Source organism: Hetaerina americana, unplaced genomic scaffold, assembly GCF_022747635.1.
Source record: "Hetaerina americana unplaced genomic scaffold, ioHetAmer1.1.p SCAF_8, whole genome shotgun sequence".
In the NCBI taxonomy this organism is placed as follows: Eukaryota; Metazoa; Arthropoda; class Insecta; order Odonata; family Calopterygidae; genus Hetaerina; species Hetaerina americana.
Genome location: NW_027287427.1, coordinates 73,731,536 through 73,759,474, shown reverse-complemented (window position 1 = coordinate 73,759,474; position 27,939 = coordinate 73,731,536). Strand labels below are relative to the sequence as shown.

The 27,939-nt window shown below is 38.4% G+C and overlaps 1 protein-coding gene across 2 annotated transcripts in view; it reads right to left on the bottom strand.

Moving 5' to 3' along the window:
- The window catches only part of Cyp49a1 (Cytochrome P450 49a1), a 106,068-nt gene that overhangs the window by 31,026 nt on the left and 47,103 nt on the right, over positions 1-27,939 (bottom strand). For both annotated transcript variants that reach the window (XM_071596496.1, XM_071596497.1), the window contains exon 5: positions 11,393-11,469. In XM_071596496.1, coding sequence (XP_071452597.1) covers positions 11,393-11,469 — 77 coding nt within the window. The remainder of the gene's footprint in view (positions 1-11,392; positions 11,470-27,939) is intronic.

The window sequence follows — 27,939 nt, the reverse complement described above, 5'->3', positions numbered from 1 at the left end:
CCGATGGAAACGCTATCATCTAACAACAATGTTCTCAGTGTGCACTTTGTTTTGATGGCTTCGCCTGCACTTTGCAATACTTCATTTAAATAGAACGTTAGAAAGTGAATTTAAATGATCAATTGAAAAATATTTAAATTTCCTGTTCAATAGGTATTTTTGTTTTGAATATTTTTTCATTAATTTTCCATTAAATGCGAGAATTGATTTCAGATTTGTTATTTAAGAAACAGTCACTTCTACTGAGAGGTTCTCCAAAGGAAAATATTAATATCTCATGCGTTTTATAGGATCAGACTTCGGGATTTTTCGATATCTTTCAACTTTTCGGCAGCAGCAGAAATCAGACTTAAGCAGAAAAATACTTCCTTTAAATATTGACGATGTAGTTAAAAGTCATTGACATTAGGCATTATAGTTAAGCAAGGATTATTCTGGATGTTTTGTGCAAGTATATATATGAAAGTATATACAAAGATCTTCTTTGGGAACCCTATTAATCCCTCCGTACTAATGGTAATTTATTTTGAAAATTAGCAATGAGTAAAGAGTACCTATGGTCCCTATTTGACTAGAAAATATCATCGATATACAAAGAAACTACTCCGTATATAAATCCAGCTTTATTGGAAAATGAAACAATGATGTAAAATATATCGACTGTGTATTTTAAAAACACTGGTAAGTCTTCATCTGTTTTGACACTCTAACTGAGATAATTGATAAAATAGAGAAACATTCTGGATATCGACGGTTTGATCGATAATATTCAAAATATATAAAGACCTTCTACTAATGCATATATTTCATTTTTGATATATGTATACATATATATATATATATATATATATATATATATATATATATATATATATATATATAATGGAGTATATGTGGGTCGCGGTAGTCCAGTGGGCTGACCCAGTAGACAACGCGGAGCGTTGGACTGCTGACCGGAGGGTCCCGGGTTCGATTCCCGGGCAAGGCACTCTGGGCACCTGCAGCTCCACCCAAGCTAAAATTGATTGGGAAACCATAACCGGCACAGGGAAAGGAGCTGGCCCCCCTACCCTGATGTGTGAATTTCACACGCCGTATAGGGCTTAGTACTGGGTGATCTCTACCATCACCTACTAAACCGACCTTCGGGTTGATTACTGCGTTTATGGTTTTTTCATATATATATATATATATATATATATATATATATATATATATATATATATATATATATATATATATATATGTATTTTTATATATATCAAAAATGAAATATGAAATATTTTTTCGGTTTGATTAATAGTTTTGCAGTCATCCGACAAAATTTCAATAAAACACATTAATACATAAATATGTACAGACTGCCACCATCGTTAACAGACTCCAAAAGTGTTAAGTTAAAATCATATATTTTGCATTAAAACGCCAAGTTCAATTTTCATCTTTTAAATTTAGTTTCTTCCCTTATATAGGCTGGAAGTAAAATAATATTTGTTATCCGTTATGATATGTCTGAAAGGAATAAATAGTCGAAGCAATTTTGAGAGTGACAAAGCCACATGAGATATGGCCTATATAGGCAATATGGCCTTTTGAGGTAAGTGATGAGAATTTGTTTTGATTCCCATTACGGTTTCAATTTTGTAAGTAATGAAGTTAGCGGAAGGTCTAAAAGTCTTGTACCTTGAACTAATGCAAGCCGCATACTTAGATTACGCTCACTTTTTTGCTCATTAGCGGAGTATAAACGGCACAATGTACCCTTGTCTAGGGGGCTTCCCTTGGATTAAATCTCTGGGGCTGAGAAATTAGTTCCTCCTGGTCTCATGTGCACAACTCGCATCGTTTTCATCGCGTCCTTCGAAGAATACGCTGCGATGACTGCGAAATTCCGGCCCGCTCATCCGTCGGAGCGAAAGCCATCGCGTGGAAAATGCCAAGTCGAAGGAGAGAATTATCGTCGGGTATTTGTCGAGGGGGTGGGGCAGGGAGGGGTTTTGGATGGATATGGGGGGACGGGAAGTGATCGTGCGCACGCCATGCCCACTCGGAAGAAAGCAGGCGAAACAAAATGCCTCGCGGATCTCTCTCCTTCTCTCCGAAATGACTGCTTGGATTACGTGCCGTGCGTTAAGTCGATGGAAAAATTCCGTGATGGAGAGCTATAAAAAAGAATGAAACGCAGAGTGAAGAAGTGAGAATAAGTTCAATCGTTCATGCATTGTGGAAGACGAACTACTATTTGACAGAGTGTGCGTGGTTGAATGCAAGTTCACCAGATATGATTCTGAAAAAAACCCAGTTCATGTTGAAAATAAATTTTCGCAGTGGAAATGTATCAGTGCTGCCCTCGTTATCCTCGAAATACGATGACCACGAATGACAAAACCTGTGGTCGGCAAGGTAACCCTTACGTTACGAGTGAGAAAATTCAGCTTTAAGATCTTCATTTCGCAAAAGTGTAATATGTTTTTTAAATAGTTTGAAACTTGGCATATATTGAAAACTGTTTCTTTTTCGACTAAATATTATTTTATCTGATTATCAGTTTTTATGAACCATCTTATACAATTTCATAAGAGACAGGAAAATTGCATATCGCGAGAAACAATAATTCTCATATGGAACGGAAATTCGAAGTATAATTTTTTCAGGAGCTTGACTATGTCTCTTTAGCACTTCGTGCACCCACGTGAATAAGTTTATTACAGTGATGAAATATTTCATTAAATAGATTTATTGTCCGCAAAACATAGTAAAATGATTGGGTGTCATTATAAACTAGACCTCCTTCAAGGTTGCAATGGAAAGGCGCTGACTATTCTGATGCTTGATGGATAACTTAAATTATTTACGGAATACAAAATCATTTACAGCATACTAAAAAGTGATCCAAGTTTTAACAACGTTATCATGCAAGCAATTCCAGGAACAAAATAAACCTGCACTTCAGAAAACACAATTTTATGTTCAAGAAATAATCCGAAAGAGTGTAGATAAACGCAAATGCGAATGCAAATCGGTACCTTATGATTTTTTTAAAGCCATATATAGTTATGCGACATACTCCAGGGTCTGTTTCAAGCACCGACCCAAGAGTGGATGATTCAAATTACAATGATGAGTTTGTCCACCGTAGGAGTGTGGTGGTTGGAAGTTTCTCTTTCCCATAATCAAAATTATTCTAGGGAACCTCCGGAGAATATTCCGTTAAGGAAAACAGTCCCTTTTATTTTTTGCCAAAAAAAAACAAATTTTCGTGTTGGCGGTATTTTCGGGGTCACACGAAGTGTGTCGGATTCCATCGGTCTCATGAACGGACTCCCTTGTTACGTGGTGCATGGGTTGCCTTCATACTCTTTTTTATCTTTCTCTTGACCTTTTTTTCGCGGATCGACTCCGCGTGTTTTTCATTCATTGTCGGCTTAGTCCAAAGAACGCCACGGTTCGAGCAAGACGCTTAAACAAGTCCACTCATCTCGTATTTATTTGTTTGCTTGTGAACGTTGGAAGGGTTGGGTTTCCGCTTTAAAAAGACACACCTTCCGCTTATTTTTGTAATTAGTGAGGAAGTGAGAATTCTCTCGGGAAATATAAGCCTTCCTGAGTTCTGCACACAAAGGCACATACACAAAAGAGGCGGAAATATTTTCGCATGTGGGCAAAGGATGGTAGTTATTTCCTTGACAAATGATCACCGTCTTTCCCACCATGATCGACAAAATCTTGGTTCTGGCATTGGATTGCAGGGAGATGCGTTGGGCGTTTCTCCGAGTGTGTGTGGTGTTTTGAAAAAAAAGGACGTGACCACTGGAAATACGAGCGCACGGAAAAGCCATTGGAAAGCTCATTCCTTGACGAATGAGAAGAAATGAAAGTTTTCAGTTTTTTACTGCCTTGATAAACCTTCTGCATCTTCAACGATGGTGGGCATAGCGAATATTGCTATTATTAGTAAATAGGGAAATTATTTCCCCTTAGATAACAGCAGACTGCTGCGGTATTGCAACACAATTCCCCATGGCACTCACCGTTGGATTGTGACTGCGATAGTATTAATATAAAGAATTAGAACAGGGAAAGAACTTTTCCGTCCCTTTAATTCTAGATAGAAAATAGAACCCTTTCGTTCTATCATCTTATTGCTTCCACGTCTTTGAAATCAGGTTGCGATTTTGGGTATTTTAATGATCCAATCGATGAGGGAATGGCAGCGTTCGCTGGAAAACATCTTCCGAATTGCTTCGTGCATCCACGCGGATTATATGCGATTATCTAATGTGTATCCATATCAATCATTAAACTGCGGCTTGCGAAGGTACAAATTGCCAAATTTTTGAGTGAACTGTCATTCAAAAATATTTAGATGTCTTTATGTTGAGCTGGTAGCCCTATTATAATTAACAACCATGTTGCAGTCTTCGTGCAATCCAGCTACAACCGTAAAGGCCTTCTCTGATTGTGAATCTGTTATTATTAAAAGAAGTGTTTGTAAGATGAATCTTTTACTGTACATCCATAAACAGGCAACTTAGTTCTAGATTTTTTATTTTCCTTTTTAGATATTGAGAGCGAATTTGATGTCGATTATTGTCTATGGTAGTTATCATGCAAACGAGGTATACGGATGAGAGTTGAAATTTCAGATGGCATGAAGGTATTTAGACATTTTGTGTAGATAACGAATGATTCATTGTAATGCAAGCACCATTTTTTTAAATTTTTACATAAGAAATACTTAATAGCTTACAAAATAACGATAGTGTTTAACGGGTAGAGGTCCTACCAAAAACTTAAATCTGACCGGTATGCTACCATGAGTAAATGTAATCTACGTCTTAATTATGCCTTGTAATGTTGGAGTAATTTTTTACAGATTAAAAAAAATTTTAATTGGTACATGTGATTCGGATATTAAGGAAGCTGCTGAACTGTAATCCATATTTGTATTAAAATATTGAATGAACGTTAATATTATAGGTACCGTTACATCACATTTTTTTCTTGTAAGTACGGAGTGTTTCAGCCAACGGTACATAGTAGAAAAATACCTACTAGTTGATGATTCCAAAGAGTGAAGCAGTAGTGTAGCTGTAGACTTTTCGTCTACTGACTGGATTTTTCCGAATTCAGATTCGAGTGATGTCTGAACTCTCCCCACCAAACCAACCCTTTGAGACTTTTTGACGTTTTAGACAATTTATTGATATTTAAGGTATGATGTTTCGGGAAACTATAGACGTCAGGAAAAGTACTAATCCTCCATCATTTTTGTAATTAACAGACAACACGGCTACGTGCAGTGGGTACAAGGTCAGTACGAGGTAAGTACTACGAGTACTGCTAAGTGCGAGGTCAGTGGTAATTGGCTGCGTTTTTACTCATGAATTGAGTTAATCCTAATTTCCTGATTTCACCATACATGTTATCCGTATTTTTTAATGTAAAATTACATTTCATTGTTAAAATCCCATTTTGTCACTGGAGGTATTTAAATGTTACCGTTTCTTTATCTTTCCCCCATAACACTTAATCCAGCTGGATGTCCATTTCAGCCTCAAGATAAGGAAGGACGCCCGCTTAGTTTGATATTGACTTCCATTTCGCACGCATAATCCATGAATTCACATTGTTAAATGATTCGTAGTAAGAAATAGCTTTATAACTCTGTGAGAACATAATCAAAACGTCAGGTTATTCAAATTATCCTCAATGTTGACTGCAATCCGTCTTCAGGTACTTATGTTTGTCAGGACTTACGGTAGTGTTCGAATGAGTGTATTGAATGCTACGTTATCATCATCAGATAAAATAGCAGCCTTTAAAAGAATGCCCCTTAGTTGATAGCTGTTTTCACATTAAAGTATGATATTTTGTAACTTTGTGTAAATTTAAATTTGAATTGCGAATCCAAATATCGTACATTGTATCAGTATTTCCACTGCTGTTAGTGAAAAAAAGTGCATAGATGATTTCATAAGCGCGATTTCTGTAATGTTTCATACAATTTGATTCCATGCACCACTTAAGACCTCTTTCTTCAAATTAGAAGACAATATATAGTACATCTCCTTATCCATACACATCTGCTTGAGGTTGAAATAGATAGAGATTATAGTATAAACGAACTGTCGTTCCTCTGGGATGGTGTTGTAACACGTTTTATATACATATATTAACGGTTACATATTTTGGAGGAGTATTTGATTTCACTTACAGCTCTGATAAACGAGGACCAGGTCATCTTTGGCTCCTATTCTTGATTTTCTACTTCAGCTTTAAAAGATGTTTTCAATGCTGCGATGAAAACGTGATTTCTTCACGTAGGCTTAGGGAAGCGGCTTCATTCAAGCATGGTGAAAGCGGTTTCGACCCAAAACCATATCCATAGGCGCATCCATCTGGTGCGTATCTTCCAAGGCCGTTCCCTCTCCCCGATATCCATTTGTCTGTCGCTCGGCCGGCGAGCACGCAATTAAAGATTTCCTGAAGTCACCGAATTGGGCCTCAGAAAATCACCTTCGTTGCATTACTCACCGTCGCCGTCGCGAGATATGTTTTGACCCAGGGTGTGCGGAGAGATTCGTGTAAAAAGATCTTGATCCTAGATCTCTCCAAAACAGCGGCTTATGAGATTTTAATCAGCCGCCTTTACTACGTAGTAGATCCATGAATACTCCTCATTACGAAAATGTGCCCTGGTGGCGGAGAAAATAGTGAAATTACGTCGAGGGTAGAGAAGGAACACGGGGAAATAAGCATTATAGCCGAGGGAAAATAGGACATTTTGAACGTAGGGAACAAAATTTCTCGGGTTATAATGCATTCTAGTGATTAAATGTCCTATTTTATTTTATGCCTAGTATAAGGAATTGATATAAATTAATATTAGTACTTTTATTAGTATTAAAACATGGTGTTTGGAGTGCTCTGAATGTTGGGATCATGTGTGGAGTCCTTCTGAGGCCAACTCATCTCTCTAAATCCTTTAATGTGACAGCGCGATAACTATGTCGAAAGTCAACTGGCTTTTGAGGCCTTGGAGTTAGTTGGTGAGCGCATTACCGAGTTTAATGGACTTGATTACAACGAAGCAGTGGTGTACACGGCAATCCGAGGCTTTAAAGTCGTATTTCCCTTTTAAATTGATGTCATAATGCCAGGGGCTACCGATAAAAAATATAATCCATTTACTTTATAAAATATTGTTAAGAAACTTACATTTTGCTAATATTTCTCACCAAAAATATTCAGGCCAAGTAACGCTAGACACAATTGAATCAAACGTTGAAAATCGATAAATTTACTCCTCAATCAAATCCATTTTAAGCATTGAAAAATGGCTTCATCTTCGAGTGTACTGATTGAATTAAACTCCTGGCTGGTTACTTCCTGCATAAAATGTAAACATGTTGCAAGAAAAGAAGAGAAAAAGCAAACTGGTTAGAAGGTAATGTTGGGGGAGTTGGAAAGTAGGGACTATTTTTTTTATGAAGTTGGGAAATGGAGAGTATTGGGTCAAGATGACTGATTGCGTCAACAAGTGTAATTTTGAATATTTAATTTCAGAAGTCGTCTACCGGGTTATGGTTGGTTTTCGATGGACCCGGGCACTACACCCTGCTCTAATTCCACGCTCTAACTAACACGAGGCAGTACATCCTTCGGTTACGATAACTCATTCTCTAGCTCTACATGCTTATTACCCCCTTTAATTCATTCCTAAATGCCTATTCTTTTTCTCCCTCTATCTTGATTTTTCGTTATTCCCCTCTATTAAAATCTTCAGTATCCCATCGCCTCTCAGGAGTTGTCATTGTACACAACATGAAATTGTTCATTTACATCATGAATCTGTTTAAACGGATTACCCATTTTCTTTGTTTTCGATCCTACGTAGGAGACGCCAGTAGCCAGAACTCGTTTCTGTGCCTCAACCACAGCCTCGTGCTAACATTTTTTAGCATACACTTCCGAAAAACTTCCAAGAGACTCGGACTCGAATCATTGAGGTTTCATAGTAAGCTTAAACGTTTAAGAAAAGTAAATCCAGAATTACGGCAGTAGCCGCAACTTTGAGGGAAATGCTTGGAATATATTTGATTATGGGCTTAAGACTATTGAGGAGAAAAAAATTATTTCCTAGCCATAAAATGTGACACTATGAATTTAAAACATTGAGATGATATCAAGAAAGACTTATGCATGTGTTTTATAAGTGTGTAGCTGGTGAAAGAAGTGCGTAGAAAAAGGATTGAGTGAGCTTTAAAGAGCACCAAAGCCTTGCAATGGTAGTAAAATATTCCATTTGAGACGTTAGGATTTAGGAAAGAAGTGAATGAGAAGCTGCTGCGAGTGAATAAAATGAAATCAGATACTGTCCATGAAGTACTGACCATGATGATGGGCAGAGTTGTTTTCAAATACGCGGTTTCATAAAATGAGCGATATTTGAGTGGTTTATTTCATTTACTAATACTCTCATCTACTAATGTCCTACTACTTATAATATGTCACTTACTATCCGTAGAATGCAGTTGTATGAGAGGCTAGACCAAAAAATACAAATATTGTAAATTAATAATGGCATCATCAATCTTAATGAGCTGTCAGTCAGAGGATTTGTTAGTGGAAACTCCATACCATCCTATTCCCTACCGATCTCTTCACTCCCTCAAAGCTAATTATTTAAATTCAGTATACTCTGTCATTCAAATATATGAAACAAGTACTTCTTTTAAATTTGTGCCACGAAAGTGATCACATTAATATGGAATTCGTAGTTTATGCTATGATCTCAGTTTTGATACTATTCTCGAGACAGACAACTCCATGAAATAATTGTATATTTTGGGTGCAACAATTAGATTTTTTACGTTAGGCATTGTGAACTAGGTTAATTTTTGGGAAAATCTAGATTGCTATCGCCGTAGGAATTCTTGATTTCTTTGCTCGCGACGGCAACTTTCCTCTGAACAAACCGGTTTTTCAAAATTTAGCTTGAACCGGAAGCTTGAAGAAAGTTATATCCTAGTCCAATAATGGCCGCGGGTTTGAATGCATGTTTTACAGAGGCAGTTGACTTGTTTGTCACCGATGTCAGGATCGTAGTTGTGGATTGCCTCCTGTCACGTTGCGGTGTGATTCACGTCACGAGAGTTATTTACCGCGCACGCCATGATTCGCTGATGAGGCGTGCACTTCATTATGCGCTAGGGAGGAAACTAATTATCGCCTTGTACCCTTCAATTTCCAAAGAGTCACAAATCAGGCGTGTCTATAAAGACCTTCACCTGAGTATAATGCAACTGCCCAATAAGACTTGTCGGTAGTACATGTGTTGATGGCAAGTAAACTAGGGCCCTATTTTCAGGAGATTACCATGAAATATGAAGGGCAGTCAAATGAAAACCTAACGGACGAACACTCCAGACCAGTCCATGCACCAACAAGGTCATAACCCAACAACTGCGTGCGCCTGTGTGTTGTCAATATGTAGTTCTCCTACCACAGAAATGGCAATATCGATTGGTAACAATAGTGTTGCCACCTTTCGCGCGGACTGTGTGTTATGGCGGGTATTCGGTTGGACAACCCCAGTATATGCTCCCTTACTTTTTCAGGATGGCCAATAACTATTCCGAGTGCTAAATCTTTGTAATTTGGGGTAGAATACTGGGAAAAGGAATTGAGAATGTTGTTTTGATCACCATTGACGTTTGAAGCGACGAAGTGTGTGTATTCGTGAATTTTTCGAAGGCAACTCTCTGCGAACGACATGAAAAATAAGAATCGCAATTTAGAAATTGATAACGGCTACCAATACCAACCATTCATTCGGATGTTTTTCCAAAAGTTATGTACGTAATCTAGAATAACAATTATTTTCTTCACTGTCCTAATCCTTTGATTTGAAATCAAAATGACCTTGCTTAAATAATTCATACACTTATTAAATGTCTGAATTCACTTTGTTTGATATGTCACAACTTAACGCGGAGTTCTCTTGATGAGTATATATAACACATGAAGTGACGATGTGTGCCTTTAAAATTGTGACCAGAGAATTTATCAACATCAATATATCGGTAATTCATAATTACGAAGTCGCTCATCAACAATGCCATTCCTGGATCTTCGTCAATACGCGGAGTAGAAATTCGTTCATTTATTGCTGCAGGACTTAAACCTGAATATCACTTATTCATGTTAAACCTCCGCGCACAGTACCCCATTTATCATTTTGAAAAATCTTACTATGTGTCCCAGACACATATACACAGTAATCAACCCGATGGCCGGTTTCGTAGGTAATGGTAGAGTTCACCCAGTACTAAGTCCTATACGGCGTGTGAAATTCTCACACCAGGGTAGGGGGGCCAGTTGCTTTCCCTGTGCCGGTTATGGTTTCCCAGAAAGATCTGGTACCCGAAAAATCACATAGCTTGGGTGGAGCTGCAGGTGTCCAGAGAGGCTTGCCCGGGAATCGAACCCAGGCACTCCGGTCTGTAGTCCAACACTCTACCCCTGGACTACCGCGACCCACATCCCAGACATATAGAACAAAAAAACGAGCTATTTTATAACTCATATGGTTAAACTATGGGGAAGGTGAGAGAGTGCAGACCAATTTGAATAGATTTACCAGTTTAAGAAGTTAGGAAGCCATATTCCGTCGTAGGATACTTCCGTGTCCTCACCAGTCGTAAAGGTCTTCGGCGTTCCCAAATAATTGAACCATTCTGAAGACTTCGTAACGCCAACGGCGTTTTTGAAATGTCACGCTAGTGGCCCATTACGATTTTATAATGGCGCCCACGAAAAGAGAACGCAGGGTGGAGAGAACACGGAGGAGTCGGGATCGGCATCAAGTGAGAGAAGCAAGATTCCGGGGTCCTGGCTCTTCCCTCCCGCGTTAGTGCCGACAAGTATAACGCTAACGGTAAACTGAGTGAAATTCGGAACGTTTGCCTTAAATTTTCCATTATTAACTGTTCAAATAGTCATTATAAATTAGCGCTATTCGGGTGCTCATCTACATCAATACCCTGCAAGCCACCAATAAGGTGTGTGGCAGGGGGTATTCCGAAATAAAAGCTATTTTCTGCATTCCGGAGCCGGTGACTTTTCTTTTGCTTCCCGCGTCATAGCCAACGGTGAAGTTAAAACACAAAAGTAACAAACTTAACTAATAAAACACGCTCCACTTCCCGTTGGGTTAGTGCCTCCGTCAAGGATCATTGATCCGTTCTCCTTGGTACTTTCTTCTTTTTACGCCAAGTGATAGGTCCGTGGCGTGTATAAAATAAAAGCGATCCAAATTGTCCTTTAATCTTCACGGTAGTACGTGTAAAGTAAGCAAGTAAATATTAGGAATTTCAGGTCAACTTACATTCAAGGGCCCACTTGTGCACCTCGTCCAGGAAGTCGGGAGGTACCTCCAGGTTTTCGTCCCTCAGCTCTCTCACTCTGAAAATAGATATGAGAAAGTGATAACTACCAAGATACCAAAATGGAATTAATGTATTTTTGGCAAACTTAATAAACACATCTTTGGTGACTGAAAACATACTATTCTAGATTATTCTCCTCGTGTTGCTTTATTATACTGTCTTTATTGCATCACGTACCCTGAAGTACCCATCATGATACATTGAAATACACAATATTAATAGTACATACCGTAGCATTACAGTACCCCAGTCTGTATTGGGATTCGAGTCCGTGGATTGGGAGTCACGAGGCTCACACTTACATTACCGTGTCGACCAATTTATTTCACGTTAGGCCTCTCATGGGAACTCAATTATATGAATGTCAGTTTACTGCATCAGTATCTTTTGTTCCCAATTCAGAAACCTGTGCTTCTGACTTCGTTAAGTCCACATTGATTCTTCGGGCGAGCTATGAATGTGCACTTCCCAGCACTAAGTCACTGGTTTGTTAACTCCGTTCGTTCGGCACTTTGGAAAACTGATGACTAACAATTGGGGCCTCATCAAGACCTCTGAGTGTCCAATATAAACAATGCGAAGTGCTGGGAAGAGAAAGACAGGAATACTCTGAGAATGCACATCCAATACTAACACCAGTATCTTCAAACTCTTGTATTGATTACATGCGAATGGAGTCCATTTAAGCAAATGTTTGATGATAATATACAAATAGAGCCCCTAAGATGAACTTATGTGACTAAATCTTGCGTTGCAATGAGCCGAAATTATGAACTAAAAAATATGAGAGAATATTTGAAATCCTGTATTTAAAATGTGCGATAATTTAGTCTATTAGTCATACAAATAAAGACAGGATAGAATTATTTAGAGAACCGATTCGGATTAAGTACATGTATGTCAGCTGATCCTTTTTATCTCGAATTTCGTCAAAACAAACTCCATCTACCCTAATCTAAGGAGATTATTTCAAATGTTGCCATTTTATATTTCTTCTTTTCCATGCCCACTGGAAGAGTACCTCTTAATCATTTGGATACTCATGTGTATGCTTATCTTTTATTATATTTGTATTACTACGAAGACCTCCGCGACATATAATCGGTGAAGGCTTCATTCTGTTTCCAGGAGTTCCCGTGGGACAGGCTGTTTTGTTGATACAGTTTCCCTCCCAGTGCTGTAGGGGTTTGCAGATTGAAGTATTTTGCTCCCATTCTGATGGTTGTGTCTTACATGTGAGGAGACAGATTCCATTATGACCTAAAGAGGCTCTAATCGGCTGTGCCGTGTTGGATCCTGAAATGCCAAACTTAGGGATTTCTACCCAAGCCAACGCTAAAACTTTTCGATTTCTTTTAAATATTATTAAAACTTTACTTGAGTAAGCAAATGCTTGATATATTATGGTACAAATGTTGAAAATATGTAAGAATATGTAACGCATTGGAATAGTTCGTTATAATTACTAGCGGAAAACGAGACAACCAGAAGAAGACGAATTAGAAGATACTGGACCAGTTTGTGAACAATGCGAAAGGAAATTTTGCTGTTATTCCAATGGCTCATCCCATTGGCCATGTGATGCAAAGCTTCTCTTCCCGCGAATTGTGGATCAGGCATTGCTCGACTAGGCTTCTTTAAGTGTCACAGTCCGCTGACTCGTTCATGTTTTTTTTTACCCGGGGAAAGCTTTCTCCTGGCATCTTTGAAATAAATTCCCTCTCTTCCTCCATAATCTCTTCTGCTCCCAAGCATTCAATCCTCCCCAAATTTTCTCCTCCGCCCCCACCCCTCTAAAGGACAACGGTGTACGTGAGGGGATCCCATTGGCTTCCTCTCCTGTCGTCGATCCCATGGGAAACATGTGTCTAAGCGGTGGAGAAAGGAGTAGAAGTGCTGGAGGACGGTACGGCGTTTTATCCCCTTCAGGCCAGTTGGGGCCAATCTATGATCTTCAAGACCCGAGCCGCTCCCGGCTAAGTTTACACCTCTCATTTACGGCGGGAAGTACGTCCGGGATTGTCGCCAACTCCTGCTTCAGTTGACAGAATTTTGCGGGTAATCGGCTCTCCGCGTATTTTACGGTGTTCCTCCCCTATCGTTCACGTGTCCTACATCGTTTCTAGCTGTGACAAAGGATACTTAATGTTGACGCATAAAATTATGAATAGGCCACGAAAATTTCTTCGGCATTCCCTTTTTTCTCCAAACAACGTCGAACTTAAAGAGGCACTTTCATATCATTGGACTGAGGGTTAGCATTGGCTTGAAGAGCCTTGTGTACTTCGAAATCCTCTCGTTAATTTCCTCGTTAATTTTCATCTGATACACGATGGCTTCACATGTTTCACTTCACGAAAGATATTTTGTATGTTTTTAAGAGCGAGGATTTTAGTCTACCATTTTTCATATATATATATATATATATATATATATATATATATATATATATATATATATATATATATATATATATATGCATTTTCAAGCAATATAGAAACACATTGAAAGATCACTCACACGTTATTTCTTGATCATTTTGACGGAATTCTGCTCCGTCTTCATCGGAAGATATAGAAGTAAACTCATTACTTCTATATCTTCCGATGAAGACGGAGCAGAATTCCGTCAAATATACATTCAAACACAAAATCCCGCCAAACGGCGAATAAATACTCATTTATATCGAAACAGATATAAGGAAAAGGATAGGAACACACATAAAGGACGAACACAATAATTTCCTTGACCGGGAGTCGTACACCGGATCTTTTAAATCCTACCACCACCTCGGACTAAATTATTCCCTTTTACTGAAACCTTCCTCACAATAAGCATTCACCGACCACGTACGCGGTATATTTATTTGGCTTAAATCTCGTATTTTTAACCAACTTAAATGGCCTGAATCTAATTTCCAGGATATTACTGTAAAATGCAACCTTTCGCTAACCTTGAATATTTCAACTGATTTCCAGCCAAACACTACCTTTCTTAGAAGAATGAAGATTCTCTTCGAAAAACTGTAAATAAATTTTTAAACTAAGCAAACTGTATTCAATTTCAATATCAGGGGAAAAGTGCAGTTACTGGAAATATAAACACGCTTAATAAGGTGAGCGAACCATCCATATGATATCCAAATGTAATTAGGATTTAGCCATACAAGAGCTGCTGTACAAGGGGATTTTTAATTATATAAACATGAAATTTATACAATTCACGTGAGTAGAATTCCTTGTAAACGTAGTGAAATTGTCCTTAGCGAGAATGATTCTATTCAGTCTGTTGAGGAGGGCTATAAACTTAAAGATGTACTTAGCTGAAGGCATTCTAATATTCTAGTAAATTTTCGAGTGCATAAACAGGATTGTAAAATAATGGGTGTTAATTCTCTGTCAGGATATTTAAAAAAATTACCATTACAGCCTATGGCCTGATGGCCCGTTTTAGTTTAAAATCTCGGTTTTTGCCGATTTACCGTTTTTACTGTTAAATCTCGGTTTAAAATCTCTAGTTTTTACGTTTATTTAAATAATTTGGTAACCACCTGTCGTTATTACTTCGTTGCTACCCTTTAAGGGTTATCAGCGACATGATAGCCTTCATTCACCCTATTCTATAATACATTCCTTATTTCCTGTCTTCAGTCAGAAATATTGCCTAACAATGGATAACATGAAAATCGAGGGGATCTAGGTACGAGTCCCGGACAAGAAGAATGGGTTTGACACTGGGAAATGTTTGCATGTCGGTGCTCATCAGGGGAGGACTCCGTTAAGTAACAGTCGCGAGAGGTATCTCCCGCAGATATTTGAATGTGGATAATATAATTATTTGGAACCTGAATCAACCGTCAGGTCTGGTAACAAGTACCCCGATACGATTCGGGAACTCCATTAATACACGTATAATACAAATTACTTAGATTGATAACTCTTTTGTTCTCTCGCCGCTCTGTGCTTGCTCTTATATGCCATAAAAGCGAAGGGGCGAGAGCAAGGAGTATTGCATGGCCAATAACTAAATATCAAGCGGTGGAAGGACATCTGCATCTTTGGGCCTCTAAGGTTGGAGAGCTTTTCCGCCTTAAAAGCTTCTCTCCTCGAGTGAAAGCTACGATGTCTCTCCCCGTCCCCTTCACGTCATTCCCCGCCCGTGGATGAGACGCGCGGTCAAGCATTATTATGTTAGTCAGTTTGAGTCTTTGCTTTAAAATCGAGTGCTTTTGGAGGAAAAAGGGCACATATTCGTTGTTCTCTTTGGCTCAGTACTGAACCAAAAATAATGACATGGAAAGGCACTCTACGAAGGGCATAAGCCAGCAATGGGCTTATTTCTCTTTCGCCAGCCAAAAAGGTACCCATTCAAGTTTTTCCATACTATTCCTTACAAACCCCAGGAAAAAGAGGTTATTCTACCATTGAGGTATTGTTAAAAAAAACTAGGCTTTGTTGCTCCTTCTCGATCTGGTGTGTCACTATTTCCTTCTCGGCGCCGGTTTAGCCTTTCCGAAACTTAGTATCTTCAATTAAAAACTTGAATGACTCCTTCAAACTTCTGAAGCTTTGCAGTTTTAAAGTCTGCTAAGCGATGAAGAGGAGAGGAGAAGATTTTTCATGTGCAAAATGAATAGTTGATCCGTAACAGTCCTTTAATTCGTATGAAACCTTCATATCACTGACGAATCCCTCGCCTTAAACAGTTGCATTTCAAAAGCATACCCTTCAAAAGCAGAGCAGGCTATTTGGTACCATTGGGTGAATACTTTAGCTTCATTAAAAATTCGACAGGACTTTCTTATTTATCTTATTTACTTATCAGTCGAGGAAGTTGAAGAAAAACGGATCCAATGCTTAATTTTAATCATAGAAAAATGTGGCTTATGAGTAATGTTATTCTGAATAAAGATCGATGACCAAAGTTCCCTCAACGATGAAAACAAATGTTTTTGAGATTAATTTATTCCACTTTTGATCCACTGTAGTAAAAGTGAAAAAGTATATGCGTTTGTTTTTCATGAAAAATCAAACCATATTTGTACGCTTCGTGCCCCAGGAAAGTCATTTCATAAATTTACAGTATCTAATGCTTAGTCATAGTAATTCGCTTTTTTTAATGTATCAGATTAACTGGCCTACTTTAGTGAAGGATTTTGTGGTTCAACCGGCGATTTTCCTCTAAGAAATGGGCGTGTTTTTACTATTAATACGAGGAGTATGGCTAATTTTTTTCTTATTATTAGAATTCTTATATTTTCTTATTATCACGTTTACAATTGTAGTATAATCTTCATCATATATCATATACAAAGACTTACAGACAATCTTTATCATATACCATATTTATATGGTCTTTACAATATACAATAGTAGTATAAATTAAAAATTTATAAACGAAGTACTCATTCTGATCCTGCTAAGCCATTCAGTTCTGGCTTGACAGCAGGTGCCACGTAAGCGAAAATCAGAGCTTAAAGTGTATGTAATTACGAGGGTCATCCGGAAAGTAGTACCCGTTCGTGAAATAAAGACACAAAAGTAAATATTAACAAACATAAAAAATTTTATTTGAAAGAGGATACTTTAAACTACTTCTCAACATAATCTCCAAGCAAATTAAGGCATTTGTCATAACGTGTGACAAGTTTCTGTATTCCTGCTGCATAGTCCTTCGCCGCCAGCTCATTGAGATACGCGAGGGACCCATCTTGCACAAATTTTTGCATCATGCAGATGGTGTTTAACAATTTCATGAACAATTGTTCGAGAAACATTGGGAAAATGCTCACAGATGTCATCAATTGTGACGCGCCGATCGTTCCTCACGAATTCGTCAACTGAGCTCACCAGTTGGTCTGTAATGACAGACGGTCTCCCCGAACGCTCATCGTCGTGTGTGTTCCCCCTCCCCATGTTGAAGTTGCGACACCACCGCCGAACAGACGACTCGTCCATTACATTGTCTCCATACACCTCCTTTAATTGGACATGAATATCACATGGGCGAACGTTTCTTGCATTGAGGAATTTAATCACTGCCCTCACTTCACAACTGGCGGCGTTCTCAATTTTTTTAAACATTGTAAACAATCACAGAAACAACACAGGCAATGCTAGCGCCACGCAACTTGGCTCAGAGAAGGCAGACAAGCCACTGAAGCTATCTGACCTCGTCCAGCGGCTACTCGCGTCGTCAGCACTTCATGCGGCACGAACGGGTACTACTTTCCGGATGACCCTCGTATAAAGCTACTTATATTGTGTCTCGTTTTGTTCCAACCCTAATCTATCCTGTATAACAGCCAGTATTTTATTCTCCCTTTCAAAGCGTTTACTGACTGTAATATTCGTAAATCTTAAGGCATTTCATTAAAAATTAGAGTGACAGTAACCTCCAATTTTCTCTTGCCTTGATTTGTATGAAATATTTTTCTTACATACTGAAAATTTTCCCTTAATGGTAATTCATTTTTATTTAAATCAGGTATTTTATATTTTTCATAAAAATAGTTTCATATTATAATGATATATCTATACAGCCTGTCAACAATTTTTTAAAGATTCCATCTAGAATAAATATATTTTGTTATCTAGCCTCGGACATTTTCTCCAGGATTTTTTGCTGTCTATTTTTTAGACTATTAATTTTTGTAGAGCCAGTTCATCCCCAGACGGTTATACCATATCTTAAAATACTCTCAACCAGTGCAAAATACACTATCTTGATTACATACAAACTTGCAAAACTGGAAATGTAGTGAACTTGACGAAGGATGTAATTTAATTTGTCACTTATGTTTAAAATATGTTCACCAGAGTTAATATTTTGATCAATAATTACCTCCAAGTAATTATATTTATTTACTTCCTCAATCATGGGGCAATTACAGTTTTTGGTAGGGTAATGTGGGCAGTAATGTGAATGCATCTTTAAATGAATATCTATGATTTCAAAGGGTTTGTGTTTCACAAACATGACTTTGGATTTTTTCCCATTGATAAAGGGATATTTACCATGTGCCCATTTACTGATATTATTTAAGTCAATTTCATACCCTGAATAGCTGCTTTTAGTTCCCTGTGCTTCGACATGAGTACTGCATCATCAGCATACTATATATATATATATATATATATATATATATATATATATATATATATATATATAAATTATTTATTTTAGTGACTGATTTTCTATCTTGTAAATAATTAGAAAACCAAAGGTGGCCGGGTCCACGAACTCCTATGCAGTATAATTTTTTAACGATACAATTTTTCACATTTTTTAACAATAAACTGTATATTGTGATCTACTGTGCCAAAAGCTTTTCTAAGAACTATAAATGTTATTACCGTGTCGGGCCCATTCCAGATCCATTCCTTCTCTGAAACTGTTCACAGCTAGTTCAATAGCTTGTGTGGTACCTTTATTTCTTTGGAAACCATCTTGAAATTGTGATATTATTTCATTCTAATCCAGGAAATTCAGAAATTTGGCTGCCATAAACCTTTCCATGATTTTTGAAATGGCAGGTGGTATTGATATTGGGCGACAATTATTCGAGTCTTTTTGAGATCCTTCTTTGTAAATAGGTCTTATGACAGCTTTTTTAAAATTATATCACATAACGAGAGTACATGTAGCGTAATCCCACGGCTCAAATTCTTAGGCCAATGAAAATATGTAAAAAAAATTAGCATATATATAAATGCTGATAACTATTTAATGCATTTAAGTTTTTACCACATTTAAATACAATGCACATAGCATCAAATGCATCGGGGAATACGCATGAAATAAGTTATGTACGAGTACGTTTGTATATGCTTATTACAGGACTGTAAAAGACTCTAGGAACTTGTTAAGGTTATAGGACAACGAACTGACGGAACTTGACCACAGCAGAAATGTAGAATAAAGGTAAACCTCACCCCAAGCTCTTTGAAATCCACACATTGAAGTTAGGAGGAAACTTACTTTCCAGCACAATCTGCGGTACCACTCGCATTGCTCGGTATTTAGATCGGTTTAGAGCCGACTCTCCGAAAGCATCACCCAGGTTTTGAACTCAGAACCCTGAAGTCAGCAGACGAACGACCTACCCACTAGGCTACTAGGCCAAAAATCGAGGCAACATGTGGCTCCCAAAGGAATAATACATTTTTTGCATGGTGATTTTCCTCTCACTCAGGCTTGATTGATCGATGATTGACGATAGCTGTCAGGTTGTTCCTTTTGTGGCAAATTAATTAAGCTCACTAAAGGTCGTAGAGTACACGATTATTTTTTGTTTTTCAATTAAAAATCCACAGTGAATCCGAGGGTCGATTTGATATGAAATGTGAGGCTAAACCCTACTTGGTATGAAATTCACAAGTGAGTTCGTGGAGGGGGGGAAGGCGAATTTCTTTCACTATGCCACCTGTGGTTTCTCTGAAATATCTGTTTGGATTCGGTACCAGAAATGGAAGTTTGGATGGTACGATCTGGCATAGTTTGGGTGAAATCGGTATTTTTTGAAGCACCATGAATGGAACCAAGGAAATCTGGTAGCCGAATGCTTTCCTGGCATTTTCGAGCTTCACCTAGCCCACTTTCAAGGTTCAGCTTGCGCTTGGTTCGGTTACGCAGCGAAAAAGGCTCAGGGTAACGGTGCATTGTGAATTAACCCTTTTCACCCAAATGACCTCAGCGAGGAAATGAGCTTAAAATTGTCTTTTGAGGTTCTTGTCAGTAAAATGGCGCGTTTCCTGCCGCCTCCCCTCTTGCTATTTTTCTCTCCAATCGCTTCCCACGGTGTCCCAACACGTACGGCCGAGACATCTGTGACAAGAGGGCTCTAAGTGTCACACATCCGGGGGCCAAAATGCTACAATTACCCGCACAATATAACTGCTCACATATTTTCGTTGGCAGCCATTTCCGACATCTCACACACGCTGGTCTTGTTCGCCGGAAGGCCTTCATGTCCCACTCCTTTTCGGGGCGAGAACGTTTGGCTAAAAAAAAAGTTCCCTCCTGCTCGCGAGGAGGCGAAACTTGGTCCCGCCAAACTCGTATTCACCTCGTCGAAAATCGTACTCGTATATCCTTCGCCAAACCACTGGGCCTTTTTTAAGGTTCCTGTTATTCCCTCTAGCTTCCGATTGACGGTCAGTCTGCGGATTACATAGTGTACGATGCGCATGAGTTCTGCGACACAGGTAATTTTAAAGAGGTATGTTAACACTTAGAATTCCACGTGGGCATGTACGTACTCTAAGGGTGAAGGTGGCAGAAAAGGAAATCAGATTTTTATTACATTATGTCCCTCATACTCGTTACAGGAATTAATGCAAATGTTCACGAAAAGTTGTATCCGGTAATAACTGATTTTCACATATGAATACATAAATATTTCACTTGCGAAAAAATAATTATGTATCAATGCAATCGAATACTTTCAAAGGAAAGGAAGAGAATAATACTGTTCACTATTGTATTACCGTTTTCTTTAAACTTTCAAGTATGGCAACTAATAATTGATAATTGTTTAAATCTTTAACTTTATATCTTCTGCAGCAGTTAAATGGTTAATTATTTTGATTACATATGGAGTAGCCGCAAGGTTAAATTTTTAGCCTAAAATTTCAAAGCATCTCATGTTCAGGAAATTATGTCAACATAATTAGACTGTTAATTGCGTAATTTAGAGTATCATAAGTAATAATATTTATGAAGGATACATCTAGTTATTATTAAAACCGGACTTTATTTTTCTAAATGCCCTTTTAATAAAAAACATCATTCTGTTGTGTCTCACAAGCCTTCACGTAATCCCTTTGAAAAAGAACGTTTGATTTCGAATAAAGCTGTGCATTTTTACATTACTCACGGTTCATTTGCCCAATATTTGTATGCCCTAAAAAACACTTCTATTTGGCTTTGTTTAGTAATGAGCAGTTCACTAATTATGAATGGGTTACCTGGGAATTGGCATAATGAGTAAGTGCTCTGGCACCAGACGGCAACAACCCACCTTGGACTAATCCGCTAATTGCCAACGGTTCTCGTCTCGAATGAAGATCACTCACTGGATCCCCATCCTGTGCGTTGGTCCTGTGCTAGATGTAATCATCGAAATATGTATAATGTTCAGTAATTGGATGAAAGTCCACATTTGTCCACAAATTATCTATTTAGTACTCCTTGCGACACGGTATCCTTACGGTAATGTTAATTTTTTGACCATACTTAGTTTTGATAATTAAAATATCTTAGCCAACGTAAGACTCTCTTGTTTCGACAATACTATTTCCAAGAGTACTAGAAATACATATATTCTCTCCCTCAGTTTCAATCGTCTGAAATGATGGTAAAAACGATTTTGAAATATTTTTACGATCTAGACCTTAAGGTTTTACAAGATATTATAAAATATGTCCAAATTTATAATGTTAGCTGTGATATTTAAATTTCAAGTGTTTAAAATGTTCGAGATATGTGTGTTCATCGTTTGCCTCTAAAACGAGATGTCTTTGGGGAACTTATCCCAAATCAGGGCTAATGGGCGGGGCTTACAGTATATACTCGTATGTGGGGTGGTTTGTTTTTCCTGACTTAGTTGGGCTCGCTGCCCTCAAAGGCCTAGTGAAGACATGGCGCCTTTCCGACTCCCCCATACATTTCTCGTTAAAGATTGCCCCCCACCGGTTAATTTTGATTTCCTGTGGAAATTCTCTACGCTCTGCCATAACTGGTTCCAGGATTGCTGACTTTCCTCTTACCTTTGTGGACGATGTGATTCCTTCTCCTTTGGGAGGAGAGCTGTTTCGTAAAGTTACAAGTGTTAACGAACTGCTTTCACTTTCCAATCCGAGAAGCGTGCGGGTTTGATTAGAGTATGTATCTACTATATTTGCTTTGTTACTTCAGGACTGCGTTTGCACGATCGGGTGACACCCAAGATAACTTGGTAAAAGAGGCACAGAAAATATTACGGCATCCCGAGTGCATCTCGTGTTATACTGTGGGTGGTTCAGTTCTTTCAGGGCCATATTCTCTCGTCTCACGCGTCTGTGGCGCAATTAACGATAATTAGCAGCAGTTAGCCGGGTAAAGGTGGATCTTCGATAGACCTGATTAACCCGAAACAAAATATCTTAAAGTAAATCCTCTCGAAGCTCGCAATGATAGAAACATTAAATAGTGATGTCTCATAAATCCGAGTTCCATTTATGGGCACGCCTCTAGGTCACAATCAGCTCCACCCAAGCTGTGTGATTTTTCCCAGATCTTCCTGAGAAACCATAACCAAGGCAGAGAAAGGAACAGGCCTCCCTACCCTGATATGTGAATTTCACACACCGTTTGGCTTAGAATTGGGTGGACTCCACCGTCACCTACCCAACTGACCTTTGGGTTGATTACTGTGTTTATGGTTTCTCTATCTCAAAAATGATCTCGAGATTGAAACTCAAGGAAAGTTTCATTGTTCCGATTGGCGATTGAGCTGACTATTCGGAATACCGAAACGATTTCCATGAATTTAGCATTCCTAACATCAGCAAATATTAACTGTTTCATAAAAAAGTTGTTCTTCTAAACTGCATGAAACGTTATAAAACTACATTTATTTTTTAGAACCCCTGTAGCTACTTGTTTAGAGGGAAAAATTAGTCTTAACCTAGTGTTTGGCTTAGGCGTGTGCACCCAGCATTTATTAACGTCACTTTTGTCATATTTAGTTTTTTCTTACTTATACGTCTATGTAAAATATTGAAATTTGTATTTCATGATACATTAATAAAAGCTTTAATGTAGATCGCAGTACTGTATAGATGTGGAAGCTAGTCTTTGACTCAAGGTAGATGTCGTTTTAAATGTGAGTGTGGCAAAAAATAGAGAAAATAGGTTGAGCAAGAAGGCGAACTATAACGAAGAACTGTAACTTTTTGATTCCACCGTACTTTCTTTAGATACTACTCTAGTTTCGACATTCAACGTCATCATCAGAATACGCGATTGTCGGAACCCCTTGGTTTAATAAAATACTGTGGAATAAAAATTTTATACTTTTCATTACCATGAATCTGTTCAATGAAGATACGCCTAAAAGCCACCAATTCTAGGAAGACAAACAGTGATGTTATGAAGCGAAGGTGGGAATGGAGAGGGAGTCGCCGGGTAAAATTAGAGAAAAACAGATTTACTGAATGGTAAAAATATTGAAAGATAGGAAAACATGGAAGGCCTTGATAGAAAGGGGAATATTCGGTAAGCAAGGTAAAAGGTGAAAGATCTTAAACTTCTTAGACATCACGAAGTCAGATATAAGATACAAAAAAATGAAGTAAATAGCGTTGGGAAAACAGGAGGAAGTTCCCAAGATACGTAGACTTATTAGATAGAATGCATTTACTGGACGAATTTCATATTATTCATTAATAAATGATTTTATACCTGTATTACCGCAATGGCATCACGCGTACCTCTCCCCTTCCTAAACCCGAACTGATCATCCCCTAAGTAATCATTTGCCCTACTCTCTATCCTATTTTTTATGATCCTGAGAACAACTTTAGCGGCGTGGGATATCAAACTTATTGTCCTGTAGTCCTCACATGATGTAGCCTTTACCTTATTCGGAATAGGAACTAAAACTGATCTCACAAAGTCTTCCGGCCAGATTCCTTCCTCATAGATACTACGAATCAGCCTATATAGTCTCTTCTTCCCACATTTACCTAAACATTTCAATAGTTTCGCGGGGATTTTATCCACCCCATGGCCTTATTTAGTTTCATCTCCCTTAATGCCCTTCTATCTCATAGTCTAGTATGCCTGGACCTAAGCTATCTTCCTCTACGTCATATTCTTTTTCACTGTCTAACTTTGTTGGTCGAAGTTCTTTACCATACAGTTCTTCTATATACTCCTTCCATTTCTCATGGATATTTTTTGAGTCAACTATTACCTTACCCGCTTTATCTCTAACTGTTAACATAGATCTCACTTTCTTACTTCCCGATAAAGATTTAACTTTGCTGTACAGCGCGCCGATTTCACCCTCCCTCTGCAGACTTTCCATATCCTCGCACTGCGTCTTCCACCATGCTTCTTTTGCTTTATTTGTTGCCCGCCTCAATTCATTGTTTAATTCATGACTTCATTTTGCCTAACTCTGTTTTTACATTCTTCCATTTCCGCCGCTCATCCATCTTTATAATCATCTCATCCATGATCCATGGTTTCCTAGTTCTTTTAGAATTAACGATTCCAATAGTGCCTTTTGCAGCTTTAGACAAACCTTTCTTGATACTTTCCCATTTTTCTTCGATAGTACTTAGCTCTTTACCATCCTCCATGATTTCCTCTACCGCCTGTTTGTATTCCTTCCTTTCAAATCATTTAATACTTCTACATTCCATTTTCTAATTCACCGCCCCTGCCTTATCTTTTTGAAACGGACGCTACATTTCATAACAGTGGTCAGAGGTATTGTGGTCAGAGTCCGCATCCGCTCCCGGGAAGTTGTGCGAATTTATCTCACTGTTCCTAAACCTGTGTCTAACCAAGATATAATCCATCTGATACCTTTCTTAGTCGCCTGGCAATTCCTATGTATACCTGCGTGTTTTGTGGTGTCTAAACCAAGTGTTGGTGATAACTAACCCCTGTCTCCTGCAGAACTCAATTGCTTTCTCCCCGCGGTCATTCCTCGTGGCTAAACCGTAGTCCCCCACCTCATCACCATCTCTTCCTTCGCCTACCGTCACATTCCAATCCCCCATCACTATCATTTCGATCTCTCGCTTAACATTCTCCAATTTCCCTGTCCTCATCATTGTCCTAACATTCCACGTTCCTATTCTAACTAATTTGGTCTTCTTCTCCTGTGTCTTCTGTCCAGCTGCTGCTGGTTTTCCCTTGCAAGGGTTTCGTGGGATGACAACCGCGGAAGCCTTGTCTCCCCCGCTGCCGGGCACGACACACGGCCGATTGGGCCGAGCCCCGTAGAGGCCATCCTTTCTCAGAGAGTTGCACAAGAGGCTTCAAGTCTTCCATTGCAGGAAAGAAAGGAGATAGTACTTATTGTTATTAGAACTAGATGGAAAACGGGAAGGCGTTGATGACAATCATATTTCTAGAGAAACTAGAATATAACTATAAGGGTGTTAAATAAAATGGAAAACTACAGGAAATCAGTCACCTTGAGCGGAATCCGGGTCAAGGAAATTTTTATCCCTGAAGATGATTTTTACCCTTGCTTCAAGCAAATTGGCTTCTTTATCGTTGAGACAAAATCCTTCGAATTAACCTAGAGACGAAAAATCGCTTCCCATTCCGCGGAGAATTGCGCGCATCCTACGAGAATGACACAGTTTCTAGGCTCATTAAGTTCCTTGACGAACCTTCTAAATCTGCTTGAATTAAAATCAAGGTAAGTCCGCTCAGAAGTTATGCAACCATCATAAAAAAACTTGTAGTGCTTTATAGTTCTCCATTCCTGTATTCAGAAGTACCGTAGTGTCTGGACTTAATGTCAGGTTCATGGGAAAGTGTTAAGCCGTGAGACCGTGCGTATCTTGAGTCGGAGTGAGTGGAGGTAACTCATGAATAGCCGTCGTAATTGCTAATGCTGCCGTTTTTAGAAATTTCACATTATGTTTGAAAGATTGTTAATTTATATGAAATTTTAAGTCGATCCTATAGTTAGTTTTTTAAGAAACTGTTCCCGTCGTCTATTGATAGACTGCTTCATTAACATGCTTTCGTTCTGTTGCTGCCGAACCTTTTCAATGGTGCCTCTGGTAATAGCAACAGGCCCTAAATTATTCTGCATTTAGGGAATGTACCACACTACAGTTCTCGGGATTCCTTTCATCATTTCACTCGGTGGGTTAAATAATGTGTGGTTGAATTGGATTTACTTACCATGGAAGCAAACTTGTTTTAGACACAAGGACAGAAGGTAAAACCTCAGATATGTCTGGAGTAGGTAACAGATATTTCATGGAATCGATGTTTAAGCCCGAACGAATCTTAAAAGCGCGCAATGTGCCTTTAAGATGCTTAAGATAGAGGGTCCAGAAGGGATCTACTTTATCGAGGGCGGAGGGATCGAGAGAGGGGTTCGTCTCTCCGCGGCGTCGCGGTAGGTTCGATTATGCTAGTTAAAGAGCGAGCGCCTTATTTACTGGCCCCATCTTTGAGGATAATACTTAGAGTAACGAATTTAAAAAGGCCAGTTTCAAAGAGAGATATAATATTTTATTCTTCATCCAAATTCCATATATTTTACTACTTGAAAATTTTATTTGATTTCAGCGTTGTTTTATTATTGGTTTGGTACCCAGTAGTTGGTATGTTGTTGGTGTGTTGGTTGGTGGTAGGTATGACAGTATCTCGTAGAAAGCTAGTAATATTGTAGTCCGATAGATATATTCTAGGTGTATAGGTATCTTTTAGATTGGTGGATAATTTATTGGTAGGCCCGTAGCATTTCTAGCCCGGAAATCGAACACGCGCCCCCCTGTCAGTAGTTAAACACTCCACGCCTGGACCATCACGTCATCACATAGTGCTGTAGCTTGATCTAATAAATAAAATTGGAGTGGAACTATGGAAAAGATTTAAATAAAACGAGAGAATATTTGTGGATGGGACTTCTAACGAAAATAATTCGTTGAACGCCTTCCAGCAGTGCCATGTAATTTTTGAAATACAAACAGGACTTGCCTGATGCAAAGCTATTTCCATATCTCTATTAACATTTCAGTGGCACAATTTCGACTGTCTGGCGGGCGTGTTGATGACCTGCCAAATATTTGAAACAGCGCTCAATAATTTCCGCGTGCGATCTTTATGTCAATGGGTCGAAATTGGTCCAGTTGGTCAATTTCGTAAATTGCATTTTCGTAGGTGTTTTACGTAAGCGGGGAAAGTGCTGATTAGCATAACTGTTATCGTCTGGAGCGATAATTACGTCCGGAATTATAAATCGCAAATGAATATTCTTTACTTCGCTGCAACTTCTGGTAAAAAAAATCAACGAGCTAAAAGTTGAATATGGATACTCATTATTTTCCAATTAATTTGTCCAAATAAAGAATTACTAATAACTGAAATTTCTTTTATGGTTTTAAATGGTAACTCATCTCTTAGCTCAAGAAAGCAAAGAGTTGTAAAAATGTAGATACTTAGTGCATCAGTCAATCGCCATGCAGGTGTTAAGTCTCACAACGTGGCGCGGTTGGTTGAACGGGATGGTCAGGCCAGAGTTGTATATATCTAGCTAGAGATTAAAGTAAAATTAATGAAAGGTTCAAAATGTAATTAAATTTGTTTTTCTTTCATATTGCGATGAATTAGTTTTAAAAACTCTTGCTTTATCATTTGTTAACGTTTTAAAATAATTATTGAAAACGACTTGAACACGTAATTAGATATGTATGATGAAAGGCAAGTTGAAAGTCTGTTTTTTATTCATCATTCAAAATTA